This window comes from Papio anubis, chromosome 1 (genome assembly GCF_008728515.1).
Source record: "Papio anubis isolate 15944 chromosome 1, Panubis1.0, whole genome shotgun sequence".
Classification (NCBI taxonomy): Eukaryota; Metazoa; Chordata; class Mammalia; order Primates; family Cercopithecidae; genus Papio; species Papio anubis.
Window position 1 is genome coordinate 39,628,423 of NC_044976.1, and position 26,279 is coordinate 39,654,701.

At 58.2% G+C, this 26,279-nt stretch overlaps 1 protein-coding gene across 1 annotated transcript; it reads left to right on the plus strand.

The window, feature by feature from the left end:
• The first annotated feature begins 734 nt into the window (after window positions 1-734).
• FOXO6 (forkhead box O6) lies at window positions 735-23,015 on the plus strand. Its single transcript, XM_021940087.2, has 2 exons — window positions 735-1,639; window positions 20,839-23,015. The coding sequence occupies exons 1-2, from the start codon at window positions 1,226-1,228 to the stop codon at window positions 22,105-22,107; spliced, it is 1,683 nt and encodes a 560-aa protein (XP_021795779.2). The 5' UTR covers window positions 735-1,225; the 3' UTR covers window positions 22,108-23,015.
• Window positions 23,016-26,279: the final 3,264 nt, after the last annotated feature.

Below are 26,279 nucleotides of genomic sequence, written 5' to 3' on the forward strand. Positions count from 1 at the left end.
CCTGCCGAATCAGAAACTCTGGAGCTGGGGTCCAACAATGTTAACAGGCTCTAGGGGATGATTCTGCTCTGCGTTAAACTTTGAGAACTGGAGCTCTAAAACTATGCCCACAGGCACCACGAAGAACATGTTTGCGGATGGAGGAGCGAGAATTGTGGCAAAGCCTGACCTAGAACCCAAGTATTCTTGACCTATTCTTTTTCCCCAGCCCAGTCCAGGGCACAAAGAAGAGTAGAGTTCGAGCATCCTCCCTGACAGGTTCCTGGAACAGAGACTTGAGAACGTCAGGGGTCTAGAAACAGAGGGCGGGGCAGTCCTCTCCGGAGTAGAAGGCGGGGCCAGTGCCCTGAGCCCCGCCCATCCCGTTGCCCCGGGAAACCCCGGGTTGTAACAATAACCGGTGACGCGCTTCTGGGAGGGATCCTGTTGAGTCCATGGGCGGGACAGTCCAGTCGCGGACCAATGGGAGCGTTAAGGCCCCGCCCCCTAGGCCCCCTCTCCGCGCCGAACAGGGGGCGGGGTCGCGCCAGCCGCTCCGCCCCTGTTCCGTAGGCGGCGCTGTTGCTTGCAGGGGCTGCGGCGGGGTCGCCCCGAGCTGGGAGCTCCGCACCCCGTCTCCCAGCCCGCGGGCGGGGCACCTGGGCTGGCTGAGGATTCCGCGGCCGCGGGCGAAACGCCCCGCCCCCTCCCGCGCCGGGCCCGCCCCCTCCCCGTCCCCCGCCCATCCCGAGGTGCAGCCGGCGCTGAGCGCGGCAGGCGCGGGAGCTGGCGCTGGAGCCGGAGCGGCGGCGGCGGCGGCATTCACCGGGCGGCGGCGGCGCGGGCTCCGGCACCGGCTCGGGCTCCGGCATGGTGCAATCCGGCCTCGTCCCGGGAGAGCGGGGCCCGTGTGCAGGGCCGGCGCCCGGGGAGCGGCGGCAGCGGCGGTGGCGGTGGTGGCTGCAGGCGCAGGCAGGCGGCAGGTGCTAGAAACGGGGCTGGGCGAGGTGTGTGCCCGCTGGGCTCCCGGGCCGCCGCCCCCTCACTGCCCCTGTCTTTCCCTCCCTTCGTGCTCCCCAGCGCGTCCAGCCCCCTGCCTCCGCGCCTCGGCCCATGGCGCCCCGCGGCTGAGACAGCGCCGCCAGGGACCCCTCCCGCGGGCCTCCCCGGGGCGTGCAGATCCCGGAGCCGCCCGCCCACCCTCCGCGAAGCCTCCCTCCCCTCCTCGCCCGAGCCGGGCGGGACCATGGCTGCGAAGCTGCGAGCGCATCAGGTGGACGTGGACCCGGACTTCGCGCCGCAGAGCCGGCCGCGCTCGTGTACCTGGCCCCTGCCGCAGCCTGACTTGGCCGGCGACGAGGACGGAGCGCTGGGCGCAGGGGTGGCCGAGGGCGCCGAGGACTGCGGGCCGGAGCGCCGGGCTACGGCCCCGGCCATGGCCCCAGCGCCGCCCCTGGGCGCGGAGGTCGGACCGCTGCGGAAAGCGAAGAGCTCTCGGCGGAACGCGTGGGGGAACCTGTCCTACGCCGACCTCATCACCAAAGCCATCGAGAGCGCCCCGGACAAGCGGCTCACGCTCTCGCAGATCTACGACTGGATGGTCCGTTACGTGCCCTACTTCAAGGATAAAGGCGACAGCAACAGCTCGGCCGGCTGGAAGGTGGGGGCGTCCGACTGGGGAGGGGGCTGGGGACGCCGACTGGGGCTTCCAGGGGCTGCTAGGTGTGCTGGGCTGCAGGTGGGCAGTCAGGAGGAGGGCTCTTTGGCACCGCCCGGGGTCACAGAGTGTGCGCCCAGGGCGTGGGGCCGGCCAGCGGATGGGCGGGGGCGTACTGGGAGCAGCTGTGTGTGTGCTCCCTTGCGGGGAGGGATGCGGGGTGGGAGGTCTGGTGGGGTGACAAGGGACTGCCGCTTTGAGGCGTCCCCGAGGAACGTCCCCACCCTGTCCTTGGGGGCATAGCAGAGGAACCCATTCCCAGGCCGTGGACATTGGGGACCCTCCTCCTCCTCCCCCGAGTCTGCTTTGTGTGACTCTTGTTTTACCCTTTTCACCAGGGCACCCTTCTGAGAGCGCTGGAATAATGACTTGGGGCCAATGCCGGCTTTCCCTCCCAAATCTCTATCATTGCCCTTCCTGGAGCTGTCCCCAGGGTGAGGAGTGTGACCATGGGCCCACAGTTCTTCTTGTGGTGCCAGAGTTCACCCTAGGGCACCAACCAGCACAGAGTGGGGAACTCGGCAGGTGACCTGAGATCTGAGTTCTCCATGGGGTGGCTGCTGCCCCCCCTTACTTAGATCAGGATGGGGGTCACTGGTGATGGCCCCTGCTGGTGTGAGGGCAGGGTGTTGAGAGCTGGGGATCTGTCCATACCCACCCAGGATGCTTTTTTCCACTTCCCTGGCTGTCGGAGCCCAGATCCATTTAGGGGCTGGGGGAGGGGCAGGGTACCCCAGGGAGGCCTCAGTGCCAGCCAGTAGAAAGCGGGGAGCCATCTTAGGAGGGGACAGGGGCTTGCTTGGATTGTGGCCTCTCAACCCAGCTCCTCCCCTGACCATCTTGTTGGAGAGTGGGGATAGTCTATGCCTTTGGGGGAGAGGAGGCTGGAGGGGTACCTGTGCCTAGGAGGTGAGCTGTCAGCCTCCCTATGGAAGAGCTGGCCTCTGTGAGGGACGCATGCCTATATCAAGGGAGGGGGCTGTGCCCTGTGGTGCCTGCAAGCTGGGTCAGAGGAAGGAGGTGTGCCAGTGGAGGAGGGGAGACTTGTGGGCATGAACAGCTCTAGATAGATACCCAGGGGCAGCATTGTAGAGCCAGGGTATCCTGACCTGGGAGCCCACGGCTCTCAGGGTTAGTGTTGGCAGCTTCTGTCCCTCACTAGCCACTATGGAGCAGGAACACAGGCTGGAGGAGTAGACCTGGGTCTCCTTCTGCATCCCCTCTCCCATCCGCTTGGGCTCAACCCCCACCAGAACACATTTCTCCCAAGTGTGTCCTGCACTTGGGAATTGTTCCCACCTCCTTGCTCCCCTTGCCCTGGCCTACTCCTCCCTGGAGATGTATTCAGTGTCCTCAAGGGTACAGAGTTCAGATGCCTCCTCCAGGAAGCCTTCCCTAACCCTTTTTAGCTAGCTTAGGACTCCCGGTTCTCTGGCCCTCTCCCTGCTGGTAGCGGGTTTTAGTCATTTGTGTTCTGTCTCATTTCCCCTCTCTACTCTGCTTTTGGAAGACAGTGGCAGTGTCAGAGCCATTCTGTCCCCACAGCACCCAGCATACAGTCTTGACACCAAGAAGCCACGAGTGTGTGTCTAGTGAAAGAGCAGGGAACTGAGTGGATGGCGCAGGATGCTGAGGCAGGGGACAGTACATTGGGCCAGAGTGGCTGGGAGGGCTTCTTGCAGGAGGTGTAGCTCCAGCTCGGCTTGCGCATCAGGCAGCATGGGGAAAGATGGGAAGAGGAAACATGAGGCTAGAAGTCAGGAGAGAACTGCAGTTCATTGAAGGTCTTGGGGCCAAGCACTGTGAGAGGCACCTTCACACATCTGCCTTTAATGCTCTCAACAGTCCCTGAGGTGGTTTTACTGTGACCAAATGGTCTCCCTCCAGGGTCCCCAAAGCTGGCATTGGCCCCAAGTACAAGGAAGGCCCTGAGGCCTGTATTTAGGAATGAACTGGTCACACAGTGGATGGGAAAGCTGGAATCCAGCCTACATGTTTCTCCCTCCAGGGTCCCCAAGCACCTCTGGAACAGTGTCCTGCTGGCAGCTGGGGGTGGGAGGGGCACATTGAAGGCTTTTGAATATAGGGAGGTATAAATCCTAAAATGTGATTGAGAATATGCTTGGAGATAGTTTAGACCCATGAGTTCATTTCTCAGACGGTGAGACTGAAGCCCTAGAAGGGAATAGGAGTCTTCCCAGGGCACCACTGAGCAGCAGGCTTTGGATGAGGGCCCAGGCCTCCTGCCTGCCCATTGGATGCGGTTTCCACTGCACCACACTGCTAGGGACACACCGATTGTCCCTGTGCCTGGGCTCCCAGTCGTGGGCTGGGCGTTGGAGAGGGAGCCTCAGACGTGGGCTCCTGACCTAGGTTTTCGCAGAGACCACCCAGGCACTGGAAAGGGGCCTGCCCCATGCTGTCCCCTTCTATCTCACCCTCTACCCAGCTCCCCAGGGAGCCTACTTCCCCACTTATTCCTGGAGCTTCCTGCACAGTGCCCTTCCCCATTCCCAGTCATTTCCTCCAGAGGCCTGGTGAAAAAGCCATCCCAACTCCCAGCCAGGCTCAGGTTGACAGACAGAACACCTCAGGTGCCAGGCCTGGGGCCAGGGCCCACTGTTCTCTCCTTATTCCCCTCCCCTACAAACATACTGCAATTGAATCCCTGGGGTGTACCAAACCCTGTGTTAGACGGGGCGGGGGACCAAAGGAGAAGGCATTAATTGGATCTATTTCAGAATAATCAGGACTTAGCCAGTTCCACACCCAGGTCTTGTGTTTTGTAGATAGGAAAGGCTGGGGATGGGGGTACGGGTTCAGGGAAGGGGAGTTAGATACCCTGGGGGAGTCAAGGAGGTCCTCACAGAGGAGGTGGCACTTGGTCTGCACTGCCTTCATTGGGGAGGGGAGAATTTGGGAGATAGTCTTCCAGGAAGTATTGACTGCATTCCCAAAGGCAGGGAGGTGAAATTGTGCATGTCTGATTTGGGGACAGTTTGGGTGTGCCAGGCTCAAACCAAGGGTGTCCAGGCACGACAGGGAGGTGGCATGGGAAGGGTGGAATGGGCCAGATCAGGAAGGGATGACATGTTTGGCCTTATCCCTGTGGTCACATCTATGATGCAGGGAGGTAGCTGAGTGGTGCAGGACAGGAATTGGAGAAGACAAGACCAGCAGCAGGCTTGGGACACCCAGACCATGCTGAGGCCTAGAGAGGCTGGGCTCATTGCTGGGAACCCAACCAAAGGGGCTGGTTGTGTTCCCCTCCAGGCCTAGGATGGGGGCTTGGATAGGCGGTCCCTCTACAGTGTCCCAACACTGTGAATATCCAGATAGAGCCTCCCACTTTCTCTCAGATGCTCCAGTCTCACTTTCCCTTGGCCCTGGACTCCTCTGGGAAGCCTTTCAGGCTGCTCTGAGTTCTGGCACACCTTCCACTTAGCGCCCCTGGAGTTGTTCTGCCTGCTTTTGTGTTTCCTGGCTGCCAGCTCCATTGGGAGCTCCCAGGCCAGGCCTGGGCGCCTCCCATTCCTGTCCCCAGAAGGAGCACACTGGATGGGAACTTCCCTTCTCTCCCAGGGGCTGGGGCAGCCTGGCTGATGAGAGATGGGATTAGGAGGGGTGGCACCACCCCCATCTGGCCCAGTAAGTTCCAGGTGGGGTGGGCTGGAAGAGAGGGACTGATCTGAGAGGCTGGGGGCAGGGTCCTGCTACAGCCCGAGCAGTGGCTGTCAGCTGAAGCCACCCCCTTCTCTCCCCTCAGCCTGCTCCAGCAGGGCTCCCTCCTCCTCCTTTGTCCTCCGGGGATCCCCAGCCCCAAGGGCTGATGGGGGTGCGGGAGGAGGCGGTGTGAGCCCCGGTTGGGGGGTGTCCTCACCCCCCTCACTGCATGAGCGGGGGGCTGGCAGCTGCCCGCCTCCTGGGCACGAGCCCGTGCCAGCCGCTCCTGGCACAGTTGCTGGCACGCCCGGCAGACTCCCACGGCCACCTGCTCACACCCACCCACGAGCGCTGGCGCGCTTCGGGCCCTTCCGGCTTCCCGGGCCTCCCGGCGCCCCTCCCCCGCCGCCGTGCGCAGCCCCCCCACCCCACTCTGCTCCCCGCGGACCCCCTCTCTCCCTTCTGGCCCCACAGCGGCTGCCCCCGCCACACCCCGTGCAACTTAGGGAGCTGAGGAGGCGGGGCTCAGGGAGGCCCCTGGGGCAGCCACGCGGCGGGAGAGGAGGGGGCCGGGAGGCAGACAGACCGACAGACAGGGTGAGGGCCCCGCCTGCCACCTGGCGCCGCTCCAGCGGGACGATGGCGGGCAGCGCCGTGCCAGGCGGTAATTGCAGACAGACTAATTTAAAGAGATGAGACGGTTATTTTTAACTCGCGTTAAGGTAATGAACGGCGCGGGGGGTTTGCGGGTTCGAAAGTTCAGCGCCCCCAGCCCCCACTTTTGTGGGTCTGGGGGGCCCCTCTCTGCACGCCCTGAGGGCTCCAGCCAAGGGACTGACTAAAGGGAGATGACTAGCCAAGGGACTGACTAGGTTGGGGAACTGGAGAGGCCCTGCCAGAGGGGCGGAGGGCTGAGGGAGCCGGGACAGAGGCACCCGCTGGTCCAGAGCACTCCCATCACACCCTCACCGCCACCCAGGCAGGCTGGCATCCCTGTGTTCCAGGTGGGGAAGTGACTTGCCCTGAGGTCGCTACCTGCGAAGTGGTGGGCCTGGGAACTGGACCCCAAGCTCAAGCTTTTTCTGTGCCATTGGGTAGGATTGAGGTGGGGCAGGGGCTGGAGGGAAGCGCGTGTTTTGGACTCTGAAAGGACCTTCCCTGTCTTTGAGTGGCAGCTAGTGGTGACCACCACATGGGGTGTAAGGGTTGAGGGGTAGTCAAGTACTGAGTGGGATGTGGGTATATCAGCTACAGCAGGGGGAGCCCCTTCCTCACCTCAGTTTCCCTTACCTCCCAGCAGACTCACTAGATCCCCTTCCCAACCCTAGTTTACCTGGAGTGGGGGGTGCCTGGGAAACAGGAGAGGGTGGGGCTGGACCTGCCTATGATTGGTGCCTGCTCCCTCACGTTCCAATCAGACTTGGGTTCTCCAAAGAGCTGGAGAGTCCTGGAACCCAGTCTCCGCACCCCTGACTCCTCCCCAACTCAACCCCCTCTGACACACTCCCAGCAACTAGGAACTCACCGTCTCTGGGATTGCCCATTCTGTTGCTAGACAAGTCTTTTTTTTTTTTTTTCTGAGACAAGGTCTCTCTCTGTCACCCAGGCTGGGGTGCAGTGGCAGAGATCACTGCAGCCTCGACCTCCTGGGCTCAAGTGATCCTGCCACCTCAGCCTCCTGAGTAGCTGGACCATAGGCACAGGCCATCCCACCTGGGCTAATTAAAAAAAGGTGTTTTGTAGAGACAGGGGTCTTCCCTATGTTGTCCAGGCTGGTCTTGAACTTCTGGGTTCAAGGCATCCACCTGCCTCAGCCTCCCAAAGTGCTGGGATTACATGGTGGCATGAGCCACCATGCCTGGCTGCTAGATGAGTCTTAAAGCTTTTAGGACTTATTTCCTTCTCCCCAGCAGTGCCCCATCCCCTTTCAGCATCACACAGTGTCCTAGTCCAGCCCTTTGGCGTCATTTGGAGTCAGCTGTGGAGTCAGGAGTAGGTGAGGGGCTGGACAGAACACCTACCTGTAGGGAACCTGATCCATTGTATGTGTGAGCTGGAGCAAACCTCTCTCCCATTCTGGTTCTCAGTGTTCTCATCTGTGTCCAAAGGGCCTTAACACAGTCTCTTTTCGGTTCAGTGCCGTAACTTACAAGCTCACTGGTTCTTGGAGCCATGAGGGGTTCATTGGACAGAGGGCACATAGTACGAGAGGACTTCTCCCAGGTGGACACATGTGAGTACAGGTGTGGGTGGACTTGAACTTGGGACTTCTGTTTAAAGATGCCTGTCCTGTCTGTGGCAGTACCCAGGTGGCAAATATGCTCTGGGTACAAGGAAAGGAGTGTTTATGGCAGTTCCAGCTGGCCCCCAGAGCAGGCAGATGGGGGTTCAGGGTGTTGGATGGGCATGAGCTCAGGCTCTGGGGCCTGGGTAGGGTTCTCAGGGGGACAGCTGGATCTGGAGCACCCCCCTTCTCCTGGCACCCTGGTTACCATAGAAACCAACTCCTGTTTGGGAGGGCTTGGCTGTTTGCTGCCTCTCCCCACCCCCCAACCCATATGTGGAAGTGGGAGGGGGGCCAGGTGGCGTGTGGGGGAGGGGCCTCCCACACCCTCCCCCAAGGGCCTCCCTCTTTGCAGAGAGAAACCTTTCTGGTCTGTAAGTGGGGGTGCTTCTTATGGAAAGGAGAAAAAGAGGTAAGATAATTAATGTCTGGGTGCTAGGCAGTCAGTTGGGCAGTTCACATACATTCTCTCATTTCATCCTCCCTGGATCCCGCTAGGTACACATTAATAACCCCATTTTGCAGTTGAGGAAATGGAGGCCCAGAAAAATGAGGTCATTTGGCCAAGGCAGCATAGCGGAGCCTGGATTTAGCTGCAGACTCGTCTGTCTCTGCCACATTTCTGCATCTCCCCGTGCTGGTGCTGTCAGCTCTACACGCCAGCCAGCCCTCCTGCCCCCAGGCTCTCCTGCTGCAGAACCCTCCTGGGCTCCTTGGTTCACCTGGAAATCAACGAAGTCCAAACTGCTCTGCTGGGACCTATAGGCCCTCAGCCTACCTTGTCCAGGCCCTGCCCTTTCTCCCACTTTTCCTGCTTCCTCTGATCTCAGGTCGCCCTGGCATCTCCACCTTCACACCTGACACTGGAATTCTCAACCCATGCCCACTGCCGTTGTCACACGGTCACCAAGGCACCTATTGATTCTCCTTGGCTGACCCCTCGGGATACCCCTCAGAAACTAGGTGGGGTCTTGGGTGGTTTGAACAAAGCCCTACCTTCCAGGTGATTCTGGAACCCAAGACTTCTGATTGAGAATTCCTGCCTCGAGTCCTTAGTTGTTTGCAAACCTAGCTGATTATCAGAGTCACCTAGAAGCTTTCTGACAACACAGGCTTCCAGTCCCCAGCTTAGATCCTCTATATCGGGGTGAGCTCTGGAATCTGTGTATGGCTGGTAACAGGTCATTCTGAACCAATACCTTAGAGGGTGGCTTCTTGGCCTCCTGCCTGTCCCCCTGTCTCTTCCTCCCAGCATGGACCAGCTTCTTCTCCAAGCAGGCTGCCCAGGTTGAGGCTACACCCCTCTTCCTCACTCCTTTTGGGTCCTCCACAGATCTGAACCCCATGTAGTCAGCACCCAGGGACTGGGCCACCACGTCACCATCATGCAGCCACCCCATGGCTTAGAAATCACACTATATAGGACATGGATGAAGAGAATGGAGCCACAGCCAGGGCTGATATGCTTTGCTACTAGGAGCCTTTGCTGCAGGAGACAGGGAGGGCTGCCCTGGGCTCCTGCAGTCCCTTGGCAAGGGGACAGAGAGCCCAGGGCAGCCCCTGGGGGCAAGGCCAGAGTCTGTGTGGTTGTAAATACTCAGGAAGCCTCTCTGGAACTGGAATGGTGAAGAAACTAAAAGTCACAGCCCCTGCTGTCAGAGAGCAGAGAAGAGGGAGAGAAGAGGAGAGAAGAGGGGCATGTATATAGCTGCTTAATCCAGTCCCCGGGCCTTAGTAGGACACTCAAGGCCTGGCCACCAGCCCTAGTCTACCTCTCCAGCCACCCTCCCATCTTCTGACCCTTGCCTTAGCCACACTAAACTATTCTAGCTCAGGATTCAACCTGCCATGTGCCATTATGTACATTCTTTCATTTAATTTCCCAGCAACCCTGTGAAGCTGGTAGGGTTACTTTCCCCATTTTGCAGGTGAGGGAACAAGAATGAGAAAAGTAAGCAGCTGGAACAGGACCCTACTCTAAGTGGCAGAAAGGAAACTCTCCAGGGCTAACTCCGCCCTAGCCCAGGGCTCTGACCTTCCTCCCCTCTGCCCCTTCCCCTCCCAGTCATTGTCTCTCTGCTATCCCTTGGAGTTTAGCCCTCAGGCTTCCGGCCTGGGGAATAGCCCTGGGGTCCCTGGCTCCCATTCCCAGATTGAGAGCTCCCTGAGGGTGGGGGCAGACGAGCCTGATGTTCCCCTCGTCTGCAGACCCCAGGGCTGAGGCAGCTCCCTCCATTCCCTGTGATCCAGGGCTACATCCACTAGGTACCTATTATGCAGGGCTGCTGGGTGGGGACTGGACTGGCTCCTTGACCTTGAGATCCCAGCCTGCAGGGGTCAAGCTAGGGAGATAAAACGAGGACACTGACTCTGATGCAGGGTAAAATCTGCTCAGGGTCATGATGGAAGGCCAGATAATGAGCTGAGTGTTTGGAGGTAGAATAGAGGAAGGGAGACAAAGCAGACAAAGAAGGTCAAGACCTCAGGACTGTGTGGGGAGCCCCTGAGGGTCTGGCTGTGCTTATGTGGGGCCCAGCAGGCGTTGAAGCTGGGAAAGCAAGTGAGTGGCCTTGAAGAGCATCCCAGGCTCTGGGCTTCTCAATGTGAATTCTCCATGGGAATGACATGGGCAGAGGTCACTCAAGGGTGCTGTGGGGAGTGGACAGGAGAGAGAGGCTGGCCCAGGCACCCAGTGTGGGCCTGCTACTGGGGTCCTGGGGAGAAAATGAGCCTGAGATAGGGCAGAGGCCCAAAGAGTCCCAGATGCCAGGCCTAGCATAGGCAGCACCCCTTGGTGCCTTGAGAATCCCTTAGGTGAGGCCAAGCCATGTGGTTAGGAGTCTTGGAGGCAAACAGGCAGGCAGAGCCTAGCTCTGCTTACCCTCTGCGTAGCCTTGGGCAACTGAGCCTCAGTTTCTTCCTCTACAAAATAGGATAATAATAGGGTCCTTCCTCTAATGCCTCCCTTTCCTGTCCCTGAGACCGAGGTGTCAGATATTCAGATGTCCAAGCTCCCTCCTGCCCTTAGTTGGACCTGTTGCTTTCTAGCCTCCAGAGCCTTCCCCATAGCCTTGGATGACAAGCAGGGCAGGTTTTAGGTACCCCATTTTCTTTCTTTTTTTTTTTGAGACGGAGTCTCACACTCTGTCCTCCAGGTTGGAGTGCAGTAGCACCCGATCTCAGCTCACTGCAACCTCCACCTCCCGGGTTCACACCATTCTCCTGCCTCAGTCTCCAGAGTAGCTGGGACTATAGGCGTGTGCCACCACGCTCGGCTAATGTTTTGTATTTTTAGTAGAGACGGGGTTTCACCCTGTTAGCCAGGAGAGTCTCGATCTCCCGACCTCGTAATCTGCCTGCCTCAGCCTCCCAAAGTGCTGGGATTACAGGCATGAGCCACCGTGCCCGGCCAGCACCCCATTTTCACAGATGAAGGAAATGTATTGTTCAAAGTCACCCTTGAACCCAGGGCTGCCCGCCCCTGGACATTGGCTCCTCTTTGCCCCACTGGCAAGCTGTGTGACCTTGGGCATGGCCCTTCCCTCTTCAGCGCTGAGTTCCCCTCCCCCAACACTCTGGGAAGCTGTGAAGCTTCTTGCTTCTCTCTCCTGTCCCCTCCCTCTGTCCTCAGCTGGCCTCCTCCTCCTCCTCTTGTAACCTGAGCTGGGGCCCTGGGGGAAGGGGCTTGCCCTCTTCCTGAGGCACCTGCCAGCTGAACAGATGTGCAGAGATGGAGGGCCCCGGGAAGGGATTGAGGGCTCTTAGCCCGACAAGGCTGGGGCCGGGGCTGGGGGAGGCAGTGCTCAGCACACCCTACCCTGGCCTCTGGCCTCTGCCCCTAGGGCTTACTCTGAGCACTTGTTCATTTTCCAGTGGACATTTAAGTGCTCCAACATGTCCTGCAAGGACCTCTCAGTTTCTAGGAGAAGACAAATGGCAGATGAGGGCTGGTGCCCCGGTCTGGGTGGACCACCCTGGGCTCCTGGAGCCCCTTGGCATGGGGACAGAGGGCCAAGGGCGGCCCCTGGGGGCAAGGCCAGTGTCTGTGCGGGTGGCCGTGCCCCTGGGAGAGCAGATGGTTCTCTTGGCACCATGCCCACTCTTCCTTTTTCTCCCCCAGGAGCCAGCCTGCAGGGCTGGGGCACAGCTGCTGGGCCCTCCCCAGAGCTGGGCTCAGGGCAGGGCTGGGTGAGGTCACTGCAGCTGCTCCCAGGGCCTGGGGCAGGGGAGTGGGGAAGTGCTGCCTGCAGAGGGAGGGAGGGGCTAAGACTGAGAGGGGAGATGGAAAAGTCTGAATGCTTTGCATTTAGGAGTTCTTTTTAATCCTGAATGAAGGAGGGTCTGTGGAGGGGTTGCTGAACTAGTGTGGACAGTCCCCTTGCCCCTACCCCAGGCTCACCCTGGAGCTTCTGCTTGGCTTTGGCTCCTCTCTGGAGGTCTCTCAGGGCAGGAGAAAGAGCAAGCGCCCTGGGTGTAAATTCCTGCACCACCACTTACACTGTGCAACCCTGGACAAGTCAGTTTGTCTCTTGGAGCCTCAGTTTCTCATCTGTAAAATGGGGACAATAAACCAACTAGAGGGTTGTTACAAAAATTCAATGAGATAATTTTCGAGCGGCAGCACAGGGCATGGCATGTGGTCAGTGTCTTGGAAGCAATAGTCCTTCCCCGCTCACTGCCTCACTTTCCCAAGGAGGCAGGAAGTACTGAGGACAAGTAGGGAGGTGGCAGAGGCAGCAGGAGCTGCAGGAGAAAGCAGCAGGGAGGAGGCTCAGACAGGACCCTGGTAGAGGGTGGGCAAGCCTTGGAGCTCTGGCCTGAGATTTTGCTGAACAGAAACTACAGAAAAGCCAGGCCTGAGCAGCTCGTGGCTACTGACTTCTCATGAGCCAAGGATTGCCCCACAAAGTTCGAGTAGGGAGGCTAGCTCAGACACCACTTTACTCTGGTTTGCTGTTAGATCTCTGCAGGAGCACTGAGGTGGGAGCATCTGTCTTTGGGGCTTGCATAGGGGATGAGGAAGGTGCCACAGAGCTGGCCTTGATGGAGGAACAGGAACTGGTAGAGCAGAGAGAGGGACAAGAGTAAAGGGAATCGTGTGCAAAGGCACAGGGATGGGGATATCCAAAGTGGCTGGAGGACATCAGAGGGCTCTTAATTATCAGCCTGGGATTGGACCCAAGCCCACAGGTGAAAGGAAGAGGGCATTGGAGTAGTGTGAGGTTGGACTTCTGTTGGTTTATTTGCTGCCCAGCCTGGGTGTGTGGGCTCTGCTTTCTCTGGGGAGTGCCAGAGCCTCATGCCTTGCTTTGGATATTGGTTCCTCCGGGCCCCAGGCTGCCCACTCTGGGATCCACTGCTGATCCTGAGCCCACTCACCTGGAGACATCTGTGCCCCCACGGCCCCCACCTGCCCTTCTATCCCTTCTCCACTGCAGACTCTAGTGCTGAGGATTTGCACATGGCCTCAGGTCCCTGCCATCGTCCAGGTCACCTCTTTTGCCAGGAAGAGGCCTGGACTGAGAACCTGAACTTCATCCCAGATGGCAGGGCAAGTGACTCTTAGGGAGTCTGTGGCTCTGTCTGACACAGGTGTGTGTTCCTAGGCCAGGCTGGGGCCCCAGAGTTGGGTGGGGGCAAAGGGTGGGATGGGGAGGCTCCTGGGGCTCCGAGACAGGGATGGGATGACATTCTTGACATGTGGGGTCTCATCCAGGCCCCATGTGTCCCTGTGGATGGTGGGATTGTTATTCCCATTACAGTGGAGGCCACTATCACATGGATGAAGTTAGGATTCTGTCCCCTGTCTTTCACCTCTCCGTATGCAGGAAGGAAGGCCAGGAGGGAAGGAGGAAATGGGAATCACAGAGGGGATCAGAGCCCTCACCACAGCCCCACAGGTGATCACTGCAGTAACAGGTGCTGGGTCACTGTCCCCATCAGGTAGTCAGGATCAGTCTCCTGAGGGAGGGGCTGGGCTGAGCCTTTAACTGTGATACAATCTGGACAGGCATCCACACCTGACCTTGAGCTTGGGCTGCGAGGGTGGACACAAGACCCAGGGCCACACTTGGAGGATCCTGAAAGACCCCAGGTACCAGGGAGGCCAGGAGGTAGCACAGAGTCGGTGGTAGGTGGGGGCGCGGTCCTTGTCTCCTGTCTCTGATGAAAGCTAGGAGAGCCTGGGCTTGAGCGTCAAGGTGGAGGTGGCCACTGGGGTTGACAGCAGAGCAGAGTGTCCCCTGCTACGTTGGGGTAGGTGTGGGAAGCGCGCCCTGGCTTTGGAATCCAGCAGCCCTAAGACCCAAGCCTGGCTCCATCATTTCCCAGCTTTGTGGCCTCAGGAGTCATTTAACCCACCTGAGCTTCCGTTTACCCCCTTTGTAAAATCGAAGTACCTACTCACAGGATGGTTATCAGGATTAAAGGAGCCTAGCCTATGTTGGGCATGTAGTAGGTGGGTGCCCTTCTCTGGCTTCAGCATTTGAAGCACATGCCAGTGGTGTGTGAGAGCTGGCTTGCACTGGTTCATGAGGGCCGATCATGCACACTTCTTCCCAATTCTGCACTCAGTGACGTCATGTGGCAGCTTAAAATTGGCCATGATGTGAGTATCCATACCACAGAAAGCAGCAAAAGCTACAGATCAAATCAGGTGGGGTTTTTTTTTTTTTTTTTTTTTTTTTTTAACTTCCAGAAGAACTGGTGGTTAAACATTTGCCAGCACACCACTAAATGTCTCCCAGAAAAGGTAACTTCCCCCAGTCCCACTCCCCAGGATCAGAAGAAGATGGCACAGAGATGGCCAGGCGAGTTGGCTCACACCTATAATCCCAGCACTTTGGGAGGCCGAGGCGGGAAGATCACCTGAGGTCGGGAGTTCGAGACCAACGTGGGCAACATAAGAAAACCTCCTCTCTACAAAAAATACAAAAATTAGCCGAGTGTGGTGGCACACACCTGTGGTCCCAGCTAGTCGGGAGGGTAGGGTGGGAGGATCACTTGAGCCCAGGAGGTCAAGGGTACTGTAAGCTATAATTGTGCCACTGCACTCCAGCCTGGGTGACAGAGGGAGACCCTGGCTCTAAATACATAAATAAATAAATACCCTGGCAGGAAAGAAAAAAAAGAAAAAAGAAAAAACCTGGCTCAAAATAAATAAATAAGGAAGGAAGAAGATGGTACAGCAACCATGAGTCCATGTCCCAGAATCCATCCTGTGGGCCCTCGGTAGCCATAGTGGGGACAGAACAGGAAGCAGGGCAATAGTGGAGCTCTGGCTTGGCCAAGCAGCCTAGAACTCACAGTCCATGGCCCCTTCTGGGCCTCGAGAAATTGGATGGTTATAGCACCAGGCAGCCCTTGTAGGCGGAGGACAGCAAATGAGGGGACCTCTCTTTTCTCTACACTCTCCTTTGGCCCCCGGAGATTTGGCAGGCCCTGACTGGAGACATAAGATTAGATGAGGTTGAGCTGTCGGAGAATGAAGCTGTGTTGGGAGGAGAAATGAGGTTGTACCGGAAGATAAACGAGGCTGTACTGTCAGGGAATGAGGTGGTACTTGGAGGGAAGGTGAGGCTGCATTATTAGATAAATGAGGTTGTACTGTCAGGGGATGAAGTGTACTTGTAGTAGAGATGACGTCCTGCTGGATCAGTCGGCTTGCTCCGTCAGAGAACACAGCCACACCACAGGAGGAAGGAGAGTGTCCGACTCAGAGGATAAATGAGGGTGTCCTGCTGGATAAATGAGGGGGCCCGTCAGGTGAATGGAGTGCTGTTAGCAAATGAGGTTGTACTTGCTGGATAAATGGGACTGGTGTCCTGGATAAATGGGGTTGTACTGTCAGGTGAATGCATTACTGCTCGTGGGTGAAGGGTATCCTGGGAATAGATGAGGGTGTCCTGCTGGATAGATGAGCTGCCACCACCAAATGGATCAGACCCTGTCCATGAGGGAGGCACCGTCAGCAAGGACGAGGTTATTCTGTTCCCACTGGGGCTCCTGGAGTGTCTTCTGACCCAGGGGAGACCTTGGCGTGTGCCAGCCCTGGGTTATCCAAGTCTCTCTGGGGAGCAGGATGGGGGGCTGGGAAGGGCAGGCAGCTGCATTGTGCATCCTGGGACCTCTCCTTCACCCCCAACGGATGCCCTACCCCTCTCCCTGGCACCCCTCAGTGGGTCAGACTGCTGCCTGCTTCTCATCCTGCCTGTGTCTTCTTTCTGCCCAGTTTGGAAAAGCCCCTATTCTGTGCCAGTCACTCTGCCCAGTCTCATTTAATCTCCCTACAACACAGTATTACTCCTCCTTGCACACACTTTCTCTTATTCATTCATCCATTCATTCATTTGGCAAACATTTAAGTGTCTAGTATGTACCAAACACAGGAGGTACAGTTAAAAAAGGATAAAAATCACCGCCCTCATGAAGCTTATATTCTAATATAAAGACAGGATAAATAATGTATTTAGAATGTGAAAATGCTTTAGAAAAACATACAGCAGGATCAGGGGGCCAAGAAATTCCAGGGAAGAGGAACAGTTTTTAAGAGAGGTGAGGATGGGCCCCGTTCCAAAAGGTGACATCTGAACAAAGACTGGAAGGAGAGGAGAGATCTCTGTGGATATCTAGGGGCAGGCGGGACCACGCCTGGCAGGTTTGAGGATGGGAGGGAGGGATGGAGCGGGGCACCTGCATGGTCACTGTGGGTCTTATGGGCTATGGCAAGGCCTTTGTTCCTCACTCTGAGTGAGATGGAGGGTGTCGGAGGGATCTGGGCAGGAATGGACGTGATCTTGGTTATTTGAAGGGTCACCCTGGCTGCTGTGTGGCGTGCTATAAGGAGGGGAGAGAGGGAGCAGGGAGCCATTTGAGGAATGGAGCATGAAAGCATCTTGCCCCAGGGTCATAGCACTCATGGGTGATGGGGCTGAAACTGGAATCCAGTTCCAATGCTACAGCTGATGTACTTTGCCCTACTCTAGCCTCCTCCCTGGTGGGAGAATCCCTGGGGTGCTGGGCTCCCTGGCCCAGGTTCTGAGGGAGAACGGGGTAGGCATGAGATATAACCCACTGTCCTTACCCTCTTCCCCCAGATGGTCTCCCTCGGGCCCTGAATCAGGTAGGTCCTGACTCCCCTAGCAACATGCTCCAGGTCTGGATGTAGATGTGGGAGGCATGAGGCCCCAGAAGCTGTGCCCAGCTCTGGGCACCAGGGGAGCCCGGGCATGCCAGGGCTGTGGCTATGGTGGTGGGTTGCTAGGTGACTCTAAGAGGGAGCCCTGGTTACTGCTGCCTGGCAGAGGCGTCTCCCTCCTCTGCCTCTTTCACCTCCTCCATGGCCTCTGGCCTCCCAGGAGGCCTTGTGGTGTGAGCCAGAGCTGTGATCAGTGCTTGCCACTGGATCTGGCAGGGAGCTCTGATTGGTACCAGGTGGCTGGGCCCTGAGGAGCCAGACTGGGCTGCAGGGCCTGAGCTTCTCTCATGGGGCACAGCCCTGGAGCACACCTGGCTCAGAGCCCAGCTCAGCAGTCAGAGGCCTAGGTCCTCACTCAGCTCTGAGCCACCTTGTCTGACCCTGAGCAAGGCATGGCATCCCTCTGTGCCTTGACGACCCCATCCATCTGGCCTGCAGAATCCTCCCCAGGAGCTTCATTTTCTGTGAAGAAGGGTGCTGAGTGCGCGGGGATCCAGGTACTCCTGTCCCCACCCCCGATGGCTTGAGTGTGTAATGCTTAAGTTTTGCACTAAATCTCATTTACAGAAAGAGTTCCACTATTTAAGAAAAATGTTTGAAAACCTCTGGACTGAATGATTCTAAGGATTTTCAGTGCCAAACTGAAAAGGTCCCCAGAGTACAACTTGCCCATCTCCTTAGTTTACAGTTCAGGACACTGAGGCCCCCAAAGAAGGAGAAACTTCGTCTAGGTCAGGTTTGGTAGTGGGAAGAACACTGGGTTGGGGGTCAGGAGGCCTGGGCTCACATTCCTGCTCTGCCACCAGGTCTTGGACAGCCTTGGGCAAGTCCTTTCTTTCCCCTGGGTTGGGCCAGCCATGGTTTCAGGCTGAGGCCTGAGCTCCAGGGGTACCTGGCTGGATATGGGACAGAGCAGGGAAGGATGCAAACCTTCAGAGGCCTGGAGCTTGTCTTGGCGGTAATTCTAAAACATGTGAATAATGTGTATAAAGAAAATGTGAATGGATTCTGAAGTATATGCAAAATTTCCTTGAATTCTAAAAAGGAAGCTTAGACTTGCAGGAAATTTTGGCCTGTGCAACATGCCCCCAGACTTCCCCTGCTGCCAGCTTCTAGGGATGGTTTACATGGAAAGTTTGAGGAGCACTGGAATACTGGCTTCCTAAGATTCTTTGGGATTCTCAGACGTGTTTCTGTCTTCCATGGCAGAATGTGATGTCCTTTAGACTTCGAATAAGACCAACCTGTAATTCCAGCACTTTGGGAGGCCGAGGCAGGGGGATCATCTGAGGTCGGGAGTTCAAGACCAGTCTGGTCAACATGGCGAAACCACGCCTTTACTAAAAATACAAAAAGCAGCCGGGCAGCAGTGGCACGCACCTGTACTTCCAGCTACTTGGGATGCTGAGGCTGGAGAATCACTTGAGCCTGGGAGGCGGAGGTTGCAGTGAGCTGAGATCACGCCACTGTACTCCAGTCTGGGCTACAGAATGAAACCCTGTCTCAAACAACAAAACAAAACAAAAGACCAACCTGAAATCAATACCTGGCACAGCACTTAAGCTGTGTGACCTTGGCAACTCACTTAACATCTCTGAGCTTCATTCTCTGGTTATGAGATAGGGATCACAATCCCTGACTTGTATGGAGTTCAACTAATGATTACATTACATAAAGTACTTAGAGTACCCAGGGCTGAATGGGCAAGTGCTGGCTAGGTGCTGGTACCTGGTACTGTCCTTCCTCCAGGATATAATGACATTGATAAAGAGGTGTTGCCTGAGTGACCTCCAGACAGAGAAATGGGGAGGTGGGAGATGGAGCCTCTTGTAAGCCAGACAGTCCTATGGGGGAGGAGAACTGAGGCCTCCTAGGAGCCTGAACACAGGTGTGGTGGAGGGGCTCCGGAGCCAGGTGCAGGAGTGGGAACAGGAAGCAGGTATCTACTTGAGGGAGCACTGCTCCCTAGGGGCCCAGCTCCCCTCCCCTCAGGGTCTCAGGAGAACCAGGCAGGGCAAGGCTGGCAAGTCCCAGCTGTTGCCTTCAAAGGCCAGAAAGTGCCAGAGACAGGGAGCCTGGGGCCCTGAGGAGTCAGGTCAGTGCCTGGAGCTGGGGGTGAGGGGTTGGAGGGTACCCTGGGCAGCAGGAAGGACCCCTCCTCCCGGAGACTGGTGGGAAGGAGGCAGGGGGGAGAGCCTCAGAGAGCAGTAGCTGGAGCTGTGAGTATGGCTGGGTGGATTCACAGGTTAAGAGCAGGTCCATGAGCTGGGCAGAGCTGGAGTGGTACCTGGCATCGTTGCCTAGCTGTGGGGCCATGGGAAGTTACATCATGCCTCTGGGCCTCCTGTCCCCAGTGTATGAAATTGGAGAATGCCATCTTCCCAGAGTTGGTGCCCAGCACAGTTACATACAAGGCATGATGTTAAAGAGATGGAAACAGCAGGTCTGTTGGGGGAACTAAGGAGTCAGATCTTCCGGCCAGAGTGAGGATATAACCTACGTTTATCAGCACCTGGTGTGCAAACATTTATTCATGCACATGTGATGATCTTACAGCCTTACGAGGTAGTTACTGAATGTAGCTCACTTTTTCAGAGTAGTTCACTGAGGCTCACAGAAACTGAGTAAACATCCCATGGTCACATAGCTAGGCAGCCAAAGAGCCAGGCATCCTGTCCTGCCCTCTGATACCCAGGCCCCTGCTGTTTCCATAGCAGTACCTGGACCAGGAGGTTGAGGCCACCAGGTGGGAGGCCCCAGAGGTGGGGTGCGGCAGGCCCAGCAGAAGTTCTACTCCAGATTCCAGTGGGGCCAGTGGACTCCCTGCCTTCCTCTGTCCTCAGAACAGGCCTGGCAAAAGCAGGCAGTGACATGGGAAGCACTGGAGACTGGCACAGCAGAATTAAAAAGAGGATGTATGCAGAGATGGCAGAGGTGAAGCCCACGGAGGAACTGAGGGACAGCAGAAAAGGCCACCTTGGGCAAGCCACTTCCTCTCTCTGAGCCTAGGTCTTCTGGTGTGTGAACGGGGACTTTGCCACACACTTTGTGGGGATTTTTTGAAGGCTCCACCAGGAAGGGGCTTGGAGGGCAGGCAGGTGGGTCAGGAGAAGAGGGCAGGATGCAGCCCAAAGGGCAGGCAGGATAGCTGGGCTGGCCTGAAGGTGGGCACTGAAGAGGCTGAGGTCTCTGTGGCAAAAGGATGTCTTTTGAGGGACCTGCTGGAATCCAAGCCCTCTGGAGTTCACAGCAGCTCAGAGGAGTTGGGGTGATACCTGTGAAAAGTCTCAGGCCTGGACCCACCTTGGGGACCCCCAGCCTACTCTGTTTCCCCTGGCCAGGCCCTCCCAGCAAAGGGTTAACAGTCTTCTCTACCTGCAGTTGCATTTTAAAGACACGAAATTAAAGCAGGTAATTTATTCTCCCCACACACGAAAGAGCAATTAGTTCTAAACAGGGCTTAATCAGTCACCGCGAGATTGATTTCTGGAGCCCTGGGTTTTCGGGCTCCTGGCGCCATGCCAGGCTGGGGAGGGAGGGGGGCGGACAAATGAGCCGCAGCGGCATAAGCCCTTACGTAATCTGCTGGGGGCCCTGGCAGCCTGGTTAGCCCCGCGTGGGGCTTGGCTGAGCTGGTGAGAGGGGGTCCTGCTCCCTGCTGCAGGCCCCTCGCAGGCTCAGAGTAGCCCACAGGGTTGGTCATGCCCCCAGGGAAAGGCTAAGACCAAAGCTCTGGCCCCACCTTCTGGGCAGTCTCTGTGTGGGAGTGGGGAGGGATGGCGGTGCGGTTCTGGGGCAGAGGGTGGGTACTCTGGGTTTGTCCAACCCGGTACTTACACCTGTCCCCTCCCTCTCCCAACCCCCTTACCTCATCTTCATCCCTGTCTCCCCCCTCCTTCTACACTCTCTTATCTTCCCCCTCTTCTTTCCATCACGTCCTCTCTTCCCCATGGCCTCCTCACCCCCGACTCCCACCCGCGTCCTTGTCTCTGGCCACAGAACTCCATCCGGCACAACCTGTCGCTGCACACCCGCTTCATCCGCGTGCAGAACGAGGGCACCGGCAAGAGTTCGTGGTGGATGCTGAACCCCGAGGGTGGAAAGACAGGCAAGACCCCGCGGCGCAGGGCCGTGTCCATGGACAACGGGGCCAAGTTCCTGCGCATCAAGGGCAAGGCGAGCAAGAAGAAGCAGCTGCAGGCGCCCGAGCGAAGCCCAGACGACAGCTCTCCGGGCGCGCCCGCCCCGGGGCCGGTGCCTGCCGCAGCCAAGTGGGCCGCCAGCCCCGCCTCGCACGCCAGCGACGACTACGAGGCTTGGGCCGACTTCCGCGGCGGCGGGAGACCCCTGCTCGGGGAGGCGGCCGAACTGGAGGACGACGAGGCCCTGGAGGCCCTGGCGCCATCGTCGCCGCTCATGTACCCGAGTCCCGCCAGCGCGCTGTCGCCGGCGCTAGGCGCGCGCTGTCCGGGTGAGCTGCCCCGCCTGGCCGAGCTGGGAGGCCCGCTGGGCCTGCACGGCGGCGGCGGCGGCGCGGGGCTGCCCGAGGGCCTGCTGGACGGCGCGCAGGACGCGTACGGGCCGCGGGCCCGCACCGGGACGCCAGCCTACTTCGGCGGCTGCAAGGGCGGCGCTTATGGCGGAGGCGGGGGCTTCGGGCCGCAGGCGATGGGCGCGCTGCGCCGCCTGCCCATGCAGACCATCCAGGAGAACAAGCAGGCCAGCTTCGCGCCGGCCGCCGCGCCCTTCCGCCCCGGGGCGCTGCCCGCGCTGCTGCCGCCGCCGCCGCCCGCGCCCAGGCCCGGCCCGGTGCTGGGCGCGCCCGGGGAGCTGGCGCTGGCGGGCGCGGCCGCCGCCTACCCTGGCAAGGGGACGGCCCCATACGCGCCGCCCGCGCCCTCGCGCAGTGCCTTAGCCCACCCCATCAGCCTTATGACGCTGCCCGGCGAGGCGGGCGCCGCGGGTCTGGCACCGCCCGGCCACGCCGCCGCCTTCGGGGGCCCGCCCGGCGGCCTCCTGCTGGACGCGCTACCCGGGCCCTACGCGGCCGCCGCCGCCGGGCCGCTGGGCGCCGCGCCCGACCGCTTCCCGGCCGACCTGGACCTCGACATGTTCAGCGGGAGCCTCGAGTGCGACGTGGAGTCCATCATCCTCAACGACTTCATGGACAGCGACGAAATGGACTTCAACTTCGATTCGGCCCTGCCTCCGCCGCCGCCGGGCCTGGCCGGGGCCCCGCCCCCCAACCAGAGCTGGGTGCCTGGCTGAAGGCCGCCTCCCGCCCCCGGGCGCCCCGTCCCGTCCCCAAGGGGCCTCTGTCTTCCCATCCCGATTCCCGGGTCCCCGCCCCCGACTCCAGCTCCCCAGGAGGCGGCCCCAGCCCAGCTAGAGACCCCTCTCGGAGGCCGGCCGCCGGGGAGGGGGAGGGAGGGGCCGGGGCACCCCACTGCTCCTGCCCACACTCCTGAGATCCACCCCCTCCTCCTGGGCAGGAAGCCTGGGAGAGGAGGCTGAATTCCAGGCTGGCCGGGAGTAGGAAGGAGCGGGGTGGGCAGCCTGGTGTGGACGGTGGTTGGGGAAGTCAACTAGGAGATGGGCCAGGGAGCGTTTACAAATCTTCAGTTTCATTTGCGGAGCCCTAGCCGTGACCCCGCGCCCACCCCAAACATGAATCTGATTCCCACTTGACACACTTTCCCACTGGTCTTAGTCTCACCCACCCGAAGCCAGCAACCCTCTGCTGAAAACACACCTACCTAAATCCATCCACCCTGAGCAGCCCTCCACCCCCAAATCGCCCTCCGACGACCGCCACCCCCACAGTTCAGTCTGCCCCTCCCATCCCCGCCGGCCCTCTCTTCTCCCCTCCCCCGTCGGAGTCAGTCCCTCTCTTCAACCGCCCCCACCCCCCAGTACCGGTCTCAGCTTCTCCAGCGGGCCTCAGCCCCGTCCACCCCCAACCCCGACGCCCCTTTCTCCGCGCCAGTTCTGGCCCTTCTCCCATATTTATAAGTGTCCGGCCGGGGCGGGCGGTGGGCGCGGCGTCCCCGGCGCGTATCGTAGGCAGTGTACCGTGGCCGTGCCGTCAGAGTGTGCGTGTGCGTGTGTGCCGTGTCGAGGCTGTGTAGAGTGCATTGTACAGCATATTTTCATGAATAAAATTGTTTTAAATATTTCCCGCGCCTTGGGTTAGCGGGAGGGGAGTGGTGGCAGAGGATAATTGACAGGGAACTTGGGGCAGGAGGAGGGTTCCTGTGCCTGAGTCACTATTGCGGCTTTGTGTCTGGGTACTCTGCCCAGCACATAGTGGTTAGGCGCCTGCTGAGTCCCCCGTGCTGAAGTTGTGCTTCGTGGAGCTCTGCACCTGTTTCTGTGAACATGTGCATGCACGAAGTTTTGGCCCAGGAAAATGCGTCCTAAATAAGCCTCAGAGATTGGGAGAGGATGCACAAATATTTACTGAGAACCTTTAGTGCCAGGCTCTGTGTTGGGCACGATTTTTGTTCCCGTCGTACAGATGAGAAAACAAGGTCAGAGAAAATAACTTGGGAAGGAGGGTAGAGATGGTGAAAAGAGAACCCTCTGAGGTGCACAGACTGCTCTTGGAATCCATTTCCTACAATTTACCAGCTGTGTGACCCTGGGCAAATTTTCAACCTCTGAAGCCTTTCTTCCTGTACTACACCATGGAGTAGTACCATCCATCTCATGACCATCTGTGAGGCATGAGGAAAGGTATGTAAAGTGTTCAGCACAGGTCCTGTACTCATTCATTTTAGGAAGATTTGGTGAGCACCGGTTAAGTTTTTATACCAAGCACTGGGGCTGCCCTAGAGCCACACAGACACAGTCTCTACCCTTAAGGAACTTAGAGGCTCCTGGGGAGAACAGGCCAGCAAATAGGCGATTATAGATGAAAGCTGTGATGATCCGAGAGGAGCCAGGTGGCTGTCGTGGGACTGGATGATGGGGCAGCACTCATCTTGGACTTGAGTCAGGGAAGGTGCCTGGACTGGTGCTGCCTCAGCTAAGCTTGGTAGGAGGAATTGGCATTGGGAAGGGGATTCAGATGAAATGGCATGTTCAAAGGCCCAGAGTCAAGAGATGTGTGGATTCCAGAACCAAAAGCAGTTGAGTGTGGCTAAAGTTCAGAGAGGGACAGATTACTGATGGCAGGGAGGCTAATGGGCCAGAGGGTTCAACAGTGGAAGAGGGACAATGTGGTCCAGCCGGAGGTGCTGATGTGGCTCAAACCAGGGGATGGGGGAGGACAGTGGGGCTGGAAGGGAAAGGATGAGTTCACATGTACTTTGGATATGGAGTCACTGGGAACTTGGTTGTAGACTGGACCTGGGGGATGAAGGAGAGGGAAGCATCAATTGATGGTTTTTGTTTGGGTATCTGGGGAGACAGGGCCATTCCTTGAGATGGGGCACACCAAAGCAGGAGGAGCCCTAGGGAAATTGATGTGCTCATTTGAGCTATAGTCCATGAGAATCTTTGGGATTTGGAGCAGAGGGAGAGATGTTCAGGAGCATACACACTAGGTGAAATGGCATTCTCTGGCACTGGGCAACATAGTGGCCCTGAGGTGTCCACATGCATAGTGGGGTCAGAGCCCAGAAGGTGTCTGGGCTGGAAAGGGAGGTCAAGAATCAGGAGCACAGAAGTTGTCACTGATGGGTTGGAAGTGGCTTGGGAGGGGAAGGATTGCAGAGTTGGAAGAGCAGAAAGTCCAAGTCTGCTTTGATGAACACCTTGGCACAGGAGGGACTCACTGGCTGAGAGGGAGAAGAGAAGGAAAACCAGGACCCCGGGGAACTGGGGGCGGTGTCCTAGAAAGGAATACCCAATGTTCTTACCTTCTGGAGCCTTCCTTTCTCAGTCTGGAAGATGGGGCAAATAAGATAGGAATTATTGTCTGAGGTCACTCTATTGGCAAGGCACGGAGCCCCTGAGTGTTTACCTCCAATGCCCAGGCTCTCGTGCAGTCCCCACTGCCTCTAATGAAGTGGCTGAGAGCAGAGGAGCAGAGGAACTCGGAACCAGTAGAATCCGCACAGGTTCTGGGCTCTGAGTTGGGGCTGAGACCCAACCTGGTATGGTGAGCGTCCCTGCCAAGTGGGGAGCACATAGAGGCTGATGTCCCCTCTCCCCTGGGACAGATGCCCCAGCCCAACCCCACAGCCAGCCTCTGAGACAGCCCAGCTGGGTGTGGGCTCCATATGGGCTCCAGAACTGCCCCCACCCTAGGCTGACGGAGGGTGGGCCGCTGGTGTGTGTGTGCAGGGCTGTGTGTTTCCATGTAGTCCCATATGTGTCTGTCTGTGTGGGCCTGTGTGTGTGTGTGTGTGTGTGTGTGTGTTAGGGGTCAGTGAGTGTGCTGGGGGGCAGGTGGGGTGGTGCTTGAGGTTCTCCCTGCTGACTGTGCGCGTCGCTGGGTGTGTGTGTGTGTGTGTGTGGTGGGAATGACAGTGGATCTGCCTCCGAGTGTGCCCACGCAAGTGCCGGGGCTGTGCAGTCCATGCCCGTGTGAGGTGCTGTCTCTGTCCCCACATGTGCCATGCACACCCTCCTCTCTGGGCATGCCTGCCTGTCTTGGCACAAAGCTCTCTCCGGGAGCACCAGCACCGGTGTTCCCCTGCCAGGAGCGTCTTCTGGACTGCTCTGCTGTCTATCAGAGCGGAGGGGAGCAGAGGGACACTCCAGACCCTGGGATCCAGCCCAGCTTATGAGCAGGGAGGAGTGGGACCACCTCAGAGCTCTGACTGAGCTCTTCCTGGCTCAGGCCAGGGATCATTCCAGACACAGCTTCTGTCCTGCTGGGTCCCATCAGGAGAAAGGGGGCAACACCCCTGTGGCTGGGGGGCTGCAACTGGCCCTTCCCCATCAACTTTGGAGCCCAGCAGACGCGCTCCCCTCTTTGCCCACTCCCTGGGAGGCGTCTGACACATGATTTATTCATAAAAAGCCATTATTTGTGCCAAAGAAGAACTGAGCCGCTGGCTTTTTAAGTGCTGATAATGCTTTCAGCCTCCCTGCCTCTCCTTCTCTCCCTTCCCCTCCCATCTTCTCTCTCACTTCCTTCCTATCCTTTCTCCTCCTCCCCTTCCTTCCCCTTCCCCTCTGTTCTTCCTCTCGATATTCCTTTATTGTTCTCCCCTCACCTCCTCTCCTCCCTATTTCTTTATAGACCTCCCCTCTCACACCACTCAGCTCTTCTCTACAGTGAGGCTGGGTCAGGGAGGCTCAGAATCAATTGTCCCAAACTGGGTAAGGCCTGCACTAGCCTGGAGCCCCAAGGACCCCACCCCTCCACCTCATCCTTCACCTCCAAAGGACCAGAGGAAGGTTGGGAGGAGGCGGGCCAGGCTGAGAAAGGTGGCGGGGTGAGGGGGGTCTTTGGAGGCTGTCCTGACCAGCTCCCCCTATGCTAAAGG